At 47.2% G+C, this 14,326-nt stretch overlaps 1 protein-coding gene across 2 annotated transcripts in view; it reads left to right on the top strand.

Moving 5' to 3' along the window:
* The window catches only part of LMBR1L (limb development membrane protein 1 like), a 37,184-nt gene extending 28,045 nt beyond the window's left edge, over positions 1–9,139 (top strand). The window contains exons 11-17 of one of the 2 annotated variants that reach the window (XM_020783076.3): positions 456–532; positions 1,299–1,376; positions 2,457–2,530; positions 3,294–3,384; positions 4,286–4,352; positions 5,544–5,705; positions 7,344–9,139. In XM_020783076.3, the coding sequence (XP_020638735.2) occupies positions 456–532; positions 1,299–1,376; positions 2,457–2,530; positions 3,294–3,384; positions 4,286–4,352; positions 5,544–5,705; positions 7,344–7,402 (608 nt within the window). In that variant the 3' untranslated portion in view covers positions 7,403–9,139. Of the gene's footprint in view, positions 1–455; positions 533–1,298; positions 1,377–2,456; positions 2,531–3,293; positions 3,385–3,817; positions 4,011–4,285; positions 4,353–5,543; positions 5,706–7,343 lie in introns of those variants that run through there. The other variant, XM_078385178.1, reaches the window with a different exon arrangement.
* The last annotated feature ends 5,187 nt before the right edge of the window (positions 9,140–14,326 follow it).

Consider the following 14,326-nt stretch of genomic DNA (forward strand, 5'->3'; position numbering starts at 1 on the left):
AGTGTGTTGGAGAACGACCCCAAGCCTTCCCTGCCAGCGTGGTGCCTGCTGGCAAGGGACGAGGAGAGAGGTGGCCACACAGATCTGGAAGGCCCAAGGCTGACCTAGGAAATCCTCCTCGTGTGAAATCTGGGACCCTACAGGCTCTCCCCGTTGTTTTATTAAAGCACAGGTTGTCTCCTTTTCTGGTGCCTGTGTCTATTCTGCAGTAAAATAATAATGATAACAATTTTTTAAAAAATCCACTTTTATACCAAGAAAAGTTCAACTCCAGTGCTTAGATAAATTGTGCAGATGGAACAAGCCGGTATAATTGTTCCTGTGGGAAATAACACGTCTTCTGCCAGCTCTGAAGTTTGGAGAAGGAGCTTGTGTTGGCGTACCCAAACTGCCTCCCCAACCCGCACACCTTCTGGTAGTTCACCTCCGGCTTCTGTGGCTTTTGTTTTGGGCAGAAACGCGCCGCACGGCCTCGGCTTGGCAACGGAACCTGGGCTACCCGCTGGCCATGCTGTCGTTACTGCTGCTGACCGTAAGTGCTGGAGCTGGACCGTGGGTGGTGGCGGTGGCAGCAGGGCGGGGCGGGGGGGGGGGAGATTGCTATTCTTCTTGGGTCTGAATGGGGACAATGGCTGGCATAAGGCCACCCCGGGCTGCCCAGCCATGGCATTCCAGATGTTTTGCACCTAAAACTCCCATGGGCCTTAGCCAGCATAGCTGGAGGGTGAGGGACTGTGCCACTTGCAGTCTATAAAATGTTGGGGGGGGGGAGGGAGGGCAAGGTTGTTCTCCCTTGATTTTAGCCAGTTGGCCTCCCAGTGTTGTGCAGACAGATATCTGAAAACAACCACGGCGGGGGGGGGGGGGTTCATCTTGCTATATATTCAATCAGGGAACCGCTTTCTGCCATCACCCTCTCTGGCCAGAGCTTGGAGGATTCTGTGCCAGGATCAGCACCCCTGCCCTCATCAGCATAACCAGGAAGCCCTTCCCAGCCTCCCTGCTGACTTTCTTGTTCAGGGGGAGGAATTTGGTTGGTCTGTAATTTGGCCTTAAGGGAAAAGAAGCCCAGAGGGGGACGGTGTTCATTGATTCCACAGGTGATTTCTTCTTTGTCCCTAAAATCCTCCAGCGTCTCTTATCTTGTAAATTTTGGCTTGACATTCTGACTTAAAAGGTGCCTCAAAAGAGGTGGTGCTTTTTTCAAGCTCTGTATGGTTTCTCTTGTGCTATATAAGGCTGAGATTGACAAGGTCTCTTTCTCCCCACCCCCACCCCCCCATATTTACCATCCCCAGGGTATCTCTGTCCTTGTGGTCTGCTTCCATGTCTTGGAGCTGCTGTTGGATGATGCCGCCATGCCACGAGGAATCCAGGTCAGACAAGTGGAAGCCCCTGTGGTCTGTTTGGTCCTAGACTGCATGAGAACTTTCTCCAACCCATTTTCTCTCCCTGCTCCCCCCACCCCGCCCCCTGACTCTCTGTGTGCGCCCTGGCTGAATTGTTTAATGCCCCAAAGCATTCATTATCCTATTCATAACATTTAGGTGAAAAACAAAGGCTTGTGATGCTTAGCTGATAAATTGAAAAGCAGAGTCTTGTGGGCCTCCAAATATGTGTTAGGACTCCATGTAAAATAAAATCAAGCTTGTGCCCAAGAAACTGTACAGGTCTTGGGACGGTGAAATAAAGTCCGCATCAAAAGAAGCTGGTTCGCTTAAAATGGGATCCGACAGTGCAGACTTCAGCTTGTGCAGTGGGGTTTTACCTCCCCTCATCTGCCCTGCAGCCCCCTTGCCCACTCCAAAATGTGTTCCTGAAGCGGTTCCAGTCTTCGAGAACAGGTTTTGAGAGGGCAGGAAGTGAGGGATTGAGCAGGAGAGGCTATCTGAGTGGCGCAGTGGGGCACAGCACCTGCTTTGCAGGTAGGGCAAGGGAAAAAACGTCCCCAGCAACCTTGGAGAGCCCTCCCACCCTAGAGGGGTGGCCTCCTCCAGTGGATATGGCATCTTCTTGTATTCCTCGTACAAGCTGTGTGTTCCGATTCTGCTGTCTGTCTGAGACTGCCAAGAGCCAAAGAGGCACTTAAAGCCTGCCTCTGACACAGTTACTCAGCCTCTTTATCGTTGGGATTTCACTGGGCATTTGTCTGCACCAGAGGGTGGACAGGATGCGGCCCTCCAGATGTTGTTAAGGTACATCTCCCATCAGCCTTAGCTCATAGGTCAAATGGTAAGAGGTCATGGGGCGTTGCCATCCAGCAGCATCTGGTGGGCCACCCTCGCCCCTCCTGTCTGCAGGCGGTGCCCTGGTGCCCTTGAAGCCTTGCCACGTGAGGGAAGGAGAACCGGGAGGGGGCCAAGCTGGCTTCTCAGGGCAGTGCATTTCCAGCTCCTCCTCCTCCTCCTCTCCTCAGTGTGGCATCACTTGTCTTTCTTGTTTGTCTTCCTTCACAGGATGCACCGTTAGGAAAAGTCTCCTTTTCTGTCTTTGGTTCTTTTGGAGCAGCCATCCAGGTGATCCTTATATTGTATCCTTTGCAGCACCCCTTCTTGAGCAGGGAGGGAGTGGAGGGCTCCTCACCATCCACCCCTCCCTGGAGATAAATATAGACTGGAACCACCCACGGGACGTTCCTGCCTCTCCTTTCGTTTCCATTCTGGTTTTCCTTCCTCCGCCTCTCAAAAACATTCATTCTCTCTGGTTTTCTTGCTCTCCTGCTTCATGGCCATCCCAGTTTACTTTGGCTGCTTGTTACAACTCATCAGGACGGGGCAAGGAGGCCAGACCTGCTGGTGGTGATTCCTTATACCGGCAGCTTTCTCTGAGCCTTACTTCTGTGGAAAGGAAAGGAAGGCCCAAAGCGCACTGAGCGGAACAATCCTGTGCTTGGCACACATGCATATATATATATACTGGGAGAAATTTCTCTGTGGAGGTTCTCCTACTTGGCCCTTCCTGCTGGGCTCTCTCCCTAAGAGGCAGGTGTGGTCCCTCCCTGACCAAACTGACAAGATCAGGAGGGGGAGCGGATCATGTAAACACTGCAGTGGTAGCAAAAATACAAACGGGAGACAGAATCTCAAGATGTATGGAAATGTTGACAATGCAGATTTTATTCTTATGGAAAGAGCTCAGGCTCAACACATTTCAGCAGTGACCTCCTCTGACCGAGGCATTTGGGTGGCATCAAAGGGGAAGTGGCAAGCAGTGACACTTGTCCCCCTGCCTAAGTGTTGTCTGTATTTATGACAGTTCCTCCACTCTGCTTCCTTAACGGTCTCTCGTCTTAGCTATCTCATGGTTTCCTCTGTTGTGGGGTTCTATAGCTCCCCGCTGTTCACCAAGCTGCTGCCTGAGCGACATGATACAGCCATGACCAAGGTGAGTTTTTACGTGTAACACATTTAAAGATTGGCAAGTGTCACTGGGGACCTCACCCTTGCAAACTCATTGGTTGAACTGCCATGGCATCATGGAACGTTCCATGTAGTAAGGGGGGGGGGGGTAAAGCTGCTCAAACATCCTAAAGAGGAGGAGAGGGAGAATCAGATATGGAATATTAAAATTTACAGGATTTTAAACCTGAGAACAGGACAGTGGATAAATCACACACTGAATCTGGGGATGAGAGGGGCTGTTGGTGAACAGCACTAAGGATCTGGAAGTCTACCACTGTTTCAGAGCAGATAGTGACCGCTCTGTGAAATGGAATACCCTGGGCTTTATCTCTGCACCCAAGAAGAGGGCACAGTGAAGGCCTGCAGTTTTAGGAAAGTTGCTGGCAAACTGAGTGCCTTGCTTCTCCTGCCGTTAGAGGAAAGAACGTACTGAATTTGGAACCCTACAAGGGCAGGATCCTGTCCACTGATGCAAGCACATAGGCACACTTGTATGTCTACCCTCACTCCACAAGCAGATTTTGCTTTGCATGTCCAAATCATACACCAGTTGCAAAATCAGGCACAGCGCCAATTCCAGAACTAATTCTGTGAAGAACAGCTGGCTGACCCGGGGGGGAGGATTGGGGGACGGGGACTGCTGCGCGGTTGCCTTTCTGTATGCAGTTTTTTCCTAACAGGATGTTGGCCCAAGAGAGCCATGTCTGTTTTCACTGCTAGGTGAGGTCTACCCATTTCATGGCTGGGCTGCAGGAAGGGAGGGAGGATGGATGGATGGATGGAAGAGGAAAGGAGGAACAGCTACACAGAATTGTACACGCTTGGGGAGGCTACAAATATTGTCAAGCACCCAAGCCCTATTTCTAAGTGGTGTTTTCCTGCAGATCATCGGGAACTGTGTCTCCCTCTTGGTGCTGAGCTCTGCACTCCCTGTTTTGTCTCGGACTTTGGGTAAGTGTCATCCTTGTTGTTCATGCTGACCTCTTTTGTCTTCATGGGATGGCACAAAGTAAGGCACCTGCTTCAGCCTCATTGTGGAAAAATCAACTTATTTCTAGGTTTGTAGGCATTTTAAAAGTTGCTTAAATAAAAACAAGAGTTCTATGACCTGTATCGATAGTGTACGTCAAGCACATTTGCTTTCTTTGCATATCTTATTTATTTGCATACTTCCACATATCTAGCAGAAGGATAGGGAGGGCAATTTGCCCCACCATCCCTAGAAAGCTTATTTCTTTTCCCCTTTTTTTCTAAGTAAAGTCTTAGAAGTGTTGTCCCTGCAACTTATCCTGATAGCCATATGGACTAGAAACTTGTTTTTAAAAAAGCAAGGAGAGGTAGGCTGATGCACCCTGCATTGGACTTCAGACTCCCATATTATTTCTGTATGTAGGTAAGATGCTGTAACATGCATACACAATGCTGTGATTATTCAGCAGTTTGATGTGTAGCCTGCACAATTATTTGTAAGCTGCTCAGAGAGTGCTTTAAATGCTGTGAGGTAGTATATAAGCGATACACATTGCTTTTTGATGAATAGAGGCTTGAAGAGTAGGGGGAGAAGGATGAACATTTCCAGATTTGTGAGCCATTGGTATAAGGACAGGAAAATGACCAATGACTTTCAGTTTGCCTGAGGACTTGTTTATCCAGCTCTGAATGGAAGGAATGTTTGCTAATTGGTCTTTGCGTGTGGTGGGTGAGTAGAGAAATCTACTGTTTTGCAGACTTCCCTTGATGGGGGATGGGCGGGCGTGGGAGACAAGCAAAAGGCAGTGTGAGTTTTATGAAACTCCGCTGTGTCATCAGATTATATGGAGTACAGTAGTTGGAATTCTGGATAGGTGAACTTGGTAGGGGGCATGGATGCTTCAGCGCCTTCATTGGATAGGAAAGTAAACTGATATTAAAACAGGGCCTGGAAAACGAAGCTTTGAGGAATCTCTGTTGTTCCGCCCCCCCCCCCCACCGAACCCCAAGGTGGCTGGGGTGGCAGTGGATAAGTCTCTTGGGTAGCGAATGAAAAGGAGGGAAGAAAATGAATGAAGGTGTGCTGAGATAATTGGGAAATGAGCATGAAGATCCAAGTCTGTGGCCCTTGGCAAACGCCCTCCTCTCTTTCTTCTTCCCTCTGTGTCTCAGGGATTACAAGGTTTGACTTGCTAGGTGACTTTGGGAGGTTCAACTGGCTTGGAAACTTCTACATTGTCTTCCTCTACAACATGCTGTTTGCCAGCCTGACCACTCTTTGCCTCGTGAAGAAATTCACCTGGGCTGTCCAAGCGGAACTCATCAGAGCCTTTGGTAAGCTGGAGGGGTAGCTTTTCCATTCCAACGTGGTTCCATGATGACTTTGCGAGGGGTGTGGGTTGGACCATTAAGTGGGTTGACGGCAGACCATGGAGTAACGGGTTAGAAGTAAGAACACTCCTTGTGCATTTGCATTACAGTGGTGCCTCGCAAGACAATGTTAATTCGTTCAGGAAACATCACTGTTTAGCGAAAACATCATCTTGCCAAATGCGGTTCCCCATTGGAATGCATTGAAATCCGTTTAATGTGTTCCAATGGGGAAAAATCGTCGTCGTTTTGCGAAAATCGCCCATAGAGAAACCGTTTTGTGAAGGGCAGATCAGCTGTAAAAATTGTTGTCTTGCAAAAAAAGTCCCGAAAACACCTGTTTTGCGAGTCGCAGACTCAGCTGTCAAAATCGTCGTCTTGCGAAAATCGGTCCCGAGAAAAAAAAAGTCTTGCAAAGCACGGTCTGAAACATCATCCAGCGAAAATCACCCATAGGAAACATCATTTTGTGAAGCGCTATAGCGATTGCAAAAACTCATCTAGCGAATTAACCATTTTGCGAGGTAATCGTCTAGCGGGGTACCATTGTATTTATTTACTCCTTTCTCTTGTTCTTTGGTAGAGGTTTTAAAATACATCCTTGGGGCGTTTTGAGCTGTGTGTGTTTTTCTGTGCCACATTGCAAGCTATTTTTCCTTCCTATGATAGATCCCACCCCCAAAATAAAAGAGGTAGAAACCAATGAGTGTGTTGTTCTCTTGAAAAACACAACATTATTAGGCAACATGGCTATTGGGGGCTTTATCATAAAGTTGCAGCATGAATTACTTTGAAAAAGAACTTCCTGAGCTCCTAGGGAATAGCAGTGAAGGCTAGACTCCTGGGCAGAAGTGGGGAGGAAAAGAAAAGGGTTGTTATCATAGCCCCTTCTTTTGGGGATGCCTGTATGTACTGGGCCTTTGATCCTGGGGGTGCAAAGCTTGTAATACTTTTATGATCCTTCCACCATTTTACTGCCTAGGCAAAAAACAACAACCCTCCTACTTAATCATCAGGCATCCTTCATGTCAGGCAAGTGGGTTTGGGGGCCCATTTTCTTCCTCCAAGGGCCACACTGATTGCTGAAACTAGAATAGAGAAGTTGATGTGGCTGTAGAAGTCTTGTTTTGAAGAACTGGACATTTGGAGGTATTAAGTAGCGGAAGGATGGAGGGTTATGGGCCTACTTAAAAGGTGAATGAATGGTCAGGCTTGGAGGCTTCCAGGAGCAGCCCTGATTTCCCTGATGGAACAAGAGGGGGCTGGGCAGGTCTGGTGGGCCGCCTCATCACTTGGGGGAGCCCATTTGATTCCAGGGCTGCACCTCTCCCATCCTGTCCTAAAGGGATTTCCACATTCATTTTCTCTCTAGCTATGCTTGTTCACATGCTTTGCTGGGGGTTTCATTTTTGTTCACTGTGCTTAGCAGTCACTCTTGAGCAACCGACTCGGAACATATTTGCAACAAATAATAAAACTGCAGTTTTAAAAGAGTGTTGGCTTGAGCTTCCTCTTGTTTGAGTGGACATTCTGCTTCCATATCTTAGTATTTCTTTCCTCTTGTTTCTTCCTTCCTTCCTTCCTTCCTCCTGCCCTCCTCAGGTCTCCACAAGCTGCCTCTGCCAGTGACACGGTCTCACCATTCCAGCAAGCTAAGTTAGAATCAGCACCGGGTTGCCCGGATTGAACGTGGCAAAGCAACCTTTCCTGTCGCCTCCCTGGAGGGGGACTCCCTGACTTGGACATCTTGGCTATGCTTCTCGTCTGAACTGTCAGGTTGCAGCAGAAGATGAGAGCAGGGAACATCCCTTGCTCTGACCTCACTTTGGATCAAAACAGGAAGATGGAGAAGTAAAGTTCAAGGGGGCAAAAGGCCGAGCCCCTTTCCCTATGTCCCAGGTGCCTGGGGAGGAAGAGGTGGCAGCAGGAGGCTCCCAAGTGGGCAAAAGGCCTCCTGAGACTGTCTCTCGTGTCAGCGGAGGGACCACTGTGCTATTTCAGCGGACGCCACCATACCCCGGTAGCAAGACTAGGTGGTGGGAGAAGAGCCACAGACTATATGAGAGAGAGGCTCTGGGGTGAGTTAGTCCCTGGGACTTGTAGGGTGCAAAGAGCAAGTAGAGGCATTTGGGGAAAGTGCCTGGTGTCCCTGGTCCTGACAGAGGATACTGCTGCTCCCCCTCATGTTTACATTTGTCTTAAACCTCATGCCCACTTAGGCCTCTTGTCTCAACGGCCAGTCAGATTTGCGTTCTGAGCCAGTTGCAACGTATCCGGGGAGCAGCCTGAACTTTGTTCCATGTTTACATACTTTACTCAAGTGCAATAAAAACGTGATGCTGTTGGGCTGCAGCTTTCCATGCAACAGCCATGTTTGTGTGTGTGTGTGTGTGTGTGCATGTCTTTTTTTTTTTTTAGTTACCTATGTCTGTGCTTAAAATGTACCCTGCAATGTGTGTGTCTTTGTTCTACAGCAAAGGTCAACCTAGTAAAGAAGATACACCTCGTTATTTCTACCCTTAAGCTTTCTCTCCCTTCCCCTCCGCCAATGGCAACTAAGATGGGGAGCAGCGGTGGGGCAGAGAACTTGCCACCACTGCCCTCCCTTCATTCTTGCAACATCGAAGAGTAGCAAATGCCAAGGCTTTCTGAGGGATGGGGGTCAAGTGTGGCCCTCTGGAATGTGGATACCCTTCTTGTGCTTTCCTATAAGACCTGTAGCTTTGTGGTGGGAGAAGATTCCTTATAGAAGTGAACTTCACACATGATCTGCCTCTCTTGCCCCTTCGTACACACTGTCTTCGTAAAAGGTAGACAACCCTTTACTCCTTGCAGTGATGATCAGACTTCATCCCTAACCACCAGCCTTGGCGTGTAGCACCAAAGAGAGCTGCGTCCAACCACTTCCAGCGGAGGACGGACTTGTCCACCTCTAGAGATACTCGGCTGCAAGAATAGCTCTATGATTGCATGTGGCCAGGGAGGGAGAAGTAACCTAGACAATGGGGTCTGTTCCATATTGAGAGGTATAGTAAGCAGAACCTGGAGAAATTAATTGTTTGGGGTTTTTTTTTCGTGATGCTGTGTGATTTGAGAGTTGGGTTCCAAAAACTATTTCTAGTCTCCATAAACCTCGTGGTTGAAGTTCAAGAAGGTCCTGCTTCCTCAGTGAAGGCCCCATATGTATGCGGATAGTAGGAGGTCTCTGGGTGGGTGGATATTCTGTAGAAACAGAGGGCATTATAAAGGCTCATCACAAAGAGGACCAACCAATGTGTAACGCCTGCCTTTTTGTGTGTGCTTCATGTAATAAATGTCTGGTCTTAGTACTGTATACCGTTCATAGGACTTCTAGCCAATAAATTGCCTGGAATCAATAAATTGCCTGGAATTTTTAACTCCTTCCTCTCTCTGGTTGTGTTGCCTGTGGTGTGGGAGGCTGGGAAAAGAAGGATCGTGTTCTGTCGGCAGATTTAAACATGAAACAAGACTAGCCATGTCTATCTGGAGGAGTAACTCTGGTGTGTATTTACATACAGTGGTCTTGAAAATAATCTTTAGGGCCATTAGAAGCCTGTCCACCTGCCTCTTCATTCATTCTTTCCTGTGGAGAAGTGTTTGTAACACAGACGAGCGTTCTGGTTCTTTTAGTCTTGTCACAGACCAGTTGGGGTGAGAAGAGCTCTGAGCCGCAACGGCTGACCCACATGGTATAACTTGAGGATTTCCTTCTGTGTGGGTTTATAATGGAGATAGGTGGGAACCTCTATATTTTGTTTATGTTAAATATTCCAATATTTGGAGACCTAGCCATTTTCCAGCAAAACTGGCTCCTTGGAAGGGGAAATGTATTTACTGACTTTTAGCATTCAGTTGAGAATTCCCAGTGTGGTGTAGCTGTAGTAGATAGAGTGATAGACTGGGACTCTGAGGAACAGGGTTCGAATCCCCACTTGGCCATGGAAACTCACTGGGGGACTGAACTGGTAACACCACTTCTTAAATATCTCACCTTGAAAGCCCTGTTAAAGTCACTATAAATCAGTTTAGAGCACAGAACACACACAGTCTTCAGTTTAAAAGGTAAGTTGTTCTTGGTGGCCTCTGTGAATCACACCTTGGGGGATTCGCGCCTGCACGGAGCCTCATCGGAAGAGTCTAGAGCTTCTGCGGTAGCAATAAACACATTAGAATATGGCCCTCCCCACCCATATAAGTACCTTGGCGCCCAGTGTCCCCTTTCAGTTTCTTTCAACCGCTGCATTGAGAGCTTCAAATTCTGCTTTTGTGAGTAAAAGAGAAAGAGCCTATTCTTGATTCTTTCCTGTTATCAATCTTTTTATTTTAAAGTATTAGATCAAACTCTTTATCAGAGATCTTTCATTTCCCTTGCTTGGCCTCTGGCCATAGCACACACACACACACCCAAATTATCGGTTTTTCTCCTCACTTATTTTCTCTATTCATGGCCCCTTTGGGCCTGTTTAAGCACTGCGTTGTCTGTGACAATAAGATCCCACTTTCCAACAGACACACTAAGTGCCTTTTCTGCTTGGGAGAACATCAAACTTCCTCCTTGTACCCACTGCAAAAATTTTAAGCGTAGAGTTCTTCGATCTCGCCTCTGGAGGCTAAAACTCCAACTTTGGGAACAATCCTTACAACCAGTTCAAATGTCCCAACCTCCCTGTAGGGTCACTTCCCAAACCAAAGCAATGGAAAAAGGCATTACTGAGTCATCAAAACAACATCCATCGGCTACACCAACTAATTCCAATTTTCTATCTGCATCGTCTTAAGACCTCGAAGACACACAAATCGAAACCCTCCATACCAAAGTCCTCGACTTAGAAAACAACCTCTAAACGTCAGAGACCGACTAAAGTTGCTCCAGCTCTGGAGCCTGTTCATCCTAAACAAACTAAACAGTCCCACCACAACCACAACTCTCTGAATCAATTTCGTTTGGATCTCCATATCATCAATCCTGTTCTCAGTCTCCAGAATGGGATGATAGAGTCAACCAACTAACATCCTCTCCTCCCAGTCAACAACCTTCCATTCCTTCCAGCAATCCTTCAGTTATTCTATCGCCTGAGGATTCCCATCCTGAACGGCTCGACGTCGTTCCATATTCAATGCCCTTGGATCGCCCACCACATTTGAGATGCATTTGTTGGCCTTTGGCCCAAGACTCCTACCTACCTTTTTCTGCCATTCCCTCTCCTCCACAAAGTTGTCCGTCTACAACAAGACAAAAACAATGCCATCGTTATAGCCCCTTGGTGGCCGAGACAGACTTGCTTCCCATTTCTCCGCAGTCTCTCATCAGACATCCACCATCTCCCTCACCTGTCACACCTTCTCACACAAAACAACTCCCAAGTCCTACACCTGGACTTACCTGTTCTGCACCTGGCAGCATGGAGGATTCTCCCTCGTTAATTAATGTTCTTCATCATGCCAAAAAACCATCCACAAGGAAAGCCTACCTGTACAAATGGAAGAACTTTCAATCCTTTACCAAATCTTCCTCATCATCCTCCATCAATCCATCACTTTCCACTGTTCTCTGCTTCCTCCTACATCTCAAATCCAAGGGCCTCTCCATCTCATCTTTGAGAGTCTACCTTTCTGTAATAATATCATACCAACCTCCAAATTCTCCAGCAGCAAACTTCTTCAGACATCCAACAACAAACATTTTCTGAAAGGTCTCTCTCATATCTACCCCAATACTCGACCTCCCTCTCAACAGTGGTCACTAACTCTTGTTTTGAAGCAGCTTACCAAAGCTCCTTTTGAGCCATTAGCTACAACTGACTTAAGACTTCTCACCTTTAAAACAGCTTTTCTCGTAGCCGTCACCTCAGCTCGATGAGCTAGTGAATTGGCAGCTTTACTCTATGACTACCATTTTCTACAATTTTTTCCTGATAAGGTGAAGTTATTCATGGACATTTCCTTCCTCCCCAAAATTGTGTCTCAGTTTCATCTTTCCCAGCCAATTGTCCTGCCTTCATTTTTCCCATCACCACCTTCAAACCAAGAAAAAAAAATACTCCATACGTTAGATGTCAGAAGAGCTCTTGCTTTTTATCTCCAATGTACCCTACCTTTTAGACATTTATCTCGTCTCTTCATAAGCCATCAGCTACCTACAAAATGCCATCAGGTGACTTCCCAATCTATCTCCAGATGGGTCGCCTCTAGCATTCAACTTGCTCGACAACCAGCCCAACTAGAGTGGTTCACCCTCACTCCACCAAGGCAGTGGCAGCCTCTACAGTCTTTCTCCGTGGCGTACCTTTTCCTGACGTCTGCGCCTCTGCTACTTGGGCACAGCCGTCCACGTTTATCCATCATTATAGACTCAACCTCTGGCAAAAGTCTGATGCAGCATTTGGACGTGCTGTTCTAGCCTCTCCCTTGGCGTGACACCCTGCCTCCAGGTAAGACAGTCACCCAGGGTGTGATTCACAGAGGCCACAAAGAAGAATGACAGGTTACCCACCTGTAATTGTAGTTCTTCAAGTGGACCACTGTGATTCACACATCCCACATCAGAATATGCCCCTCCCCTCTGTCACACCATTGTTTGCTTACTATTAAGTGGGAGTTGACACAACTGAAAGGGGACGCTTGGCACCAAGGTACTTATATGGGTGGGGAGGGGCATATTCTAATGTGTTTATTGCTACCACAGAAGCTCTAGAATCTTCCAATGAGGTTCCGCGCAGGCGCAAATCACCCAGGGTGAGAATCACAGAGGTCCGCTCAAAGAACTATAATTACAGATGGGTAACCTGTCATTTCTCCGGCAGGTTGCCTCTCCAAACTAAAGTGGATTGCAGCCCTGACATGATATCTGTGTGTGTGTGTATTCTAATTTGGAGGGATATGTGTGAGGGAGTGATTCAGTACAAAGAATAACAGAGCGTTCTGCATGTTGCCAGAATCCTACCTTCCTCCTTTGCAATATGCTTATTCCTGACAGGAAAGCAGGAAAAAACAGAAACATGCAGCAGCTAAATTTAAACAGAAGCCTGTATTTTTCATATTTTAAATATTTCAACATTTTTCAATTGCCCCAAGGGTATTTGCCTGTTGGTTAGCATATAAATAAATGACACAGATACATGCAGGGTATGGTAATCTTTCTTGTATCTCAGTAATAATCATCCTGAGGCCAAGCCTATGGAACAAAGCATGTTCCCCTCCTTGGCATGGCCTCGATATTAGAAGGGAATACAGCTCTGTCATGACTGCCGGTTGGGTTCCACCCCTGCACAGTACAGGCTGGGGGGCTCCTGCCACATGGCCTCCTCTTTTCCCTCCCGAGGCATCCAGTGCCAATGGAACTGTGGAAGTGGTGGTACATTGTATTATTTCCTGCCAAGGGATGTATGGCAGCAGTTGCCGTGGACAGGTGGCTCCCCCTCCTCGCCTTAATTGGAGCCCATTTAGCTAGGCTTTACTGAGGGAAGAGCGGCCGCAGCCATTCTTGTGCCCACAGTTATGACAAATTCAGAACCACGGGTGTACCTGCCTAGCTGCACCTTGCCCCATCCATGGCCCTCGCCTGCTATGCCCCCATCATTAACTTGAAAGATAGGGGCTAACTTGTTTTCCCTCTTTTTCCGGACTTGTGGCTGTGTTTCCTTTCCTTTTCCTTGTTTGCTCTGGCCTATTTGGAGTTGTGCCTTTTATGTGTAGGCAAAGTACTGCCAGCACCATACCACACCAGGTCCAGAGAAGCAGGGCTGGTTTCCTCAGCCGGATAAGGTAAGGATCAGACCTGCTCAGCAAGGAAAAAGATTCTCCACAAAGATGGTGGCTGCCCTGGAAGAGCCTGCCAACATGGGCTCCTGGCCGCTTCTGCCTCCATTTATTCTCCTTTATCTGGGAACAGAGCAAGCAAAGGTGAGCAGACAGGAAAGGTACCAATAAACCGGCCTTCAGGGCAGTCCCCTCGGTGCTTTTCTTCCCTTACTGAGGTCTGCTTCTCTCAACTTCATGTCATTAGGGAGGAGGGATTGGTGGGTAACAGGGAGACACGGGGTAGATGAGAGAGACATAGGCCGACTGCAGGCTGTGTTGCAAGGAACACCCTGAGTCTGTGTAGCCTTAAATACGCACTGATAGGGTTATTCACACACATACACGGTATGTCGGAGAGCAGGAGTGCCTGCAGAATTTTTTTAAAAATATTTTTTCTTAATACAAAATAAACCAGCTACTACACAAAAAACCTATATAAAATACAAAAAAAAACCAATACAATAAAATACAATTACCCTGTGCACCCATCACCTTCAGGACTAGCATTACACTTCATTCCATCCATTTTCACTCCAAAATTTCATTGTTTCTTCCCTCGGTGTAAACCCCTTCCCTCTCCGAAATACATGTTCCAGAAATACATTCCGTATTTTCTTAAAATCATTATTTTTCATTTGGCCTTTACTTATTTTCATATCACATATCAGTTTGTCATTGATTGCCATGTCCCATAATTCTCTATACCATTCCTCCAAATTAAATTTATTATCATTTCTCCAGTTCCTTGCAAATATTATCCTTGC

This window comes from Pogona vitticeps, chromosome 2, assembly GCF_051106095.1.
Source record: "Pogona vitticeps strain Pit_001003342236 chromosome 2, PviZW2.1, whole genome shotgun sequence".
Taxonomy (NCBI): domain Eukaryota; kingdom Metazoa; phylum Chordata; class Lepidosauria; order Squamata; family Agamidae; genus Pogona; species Pogona vitticeps.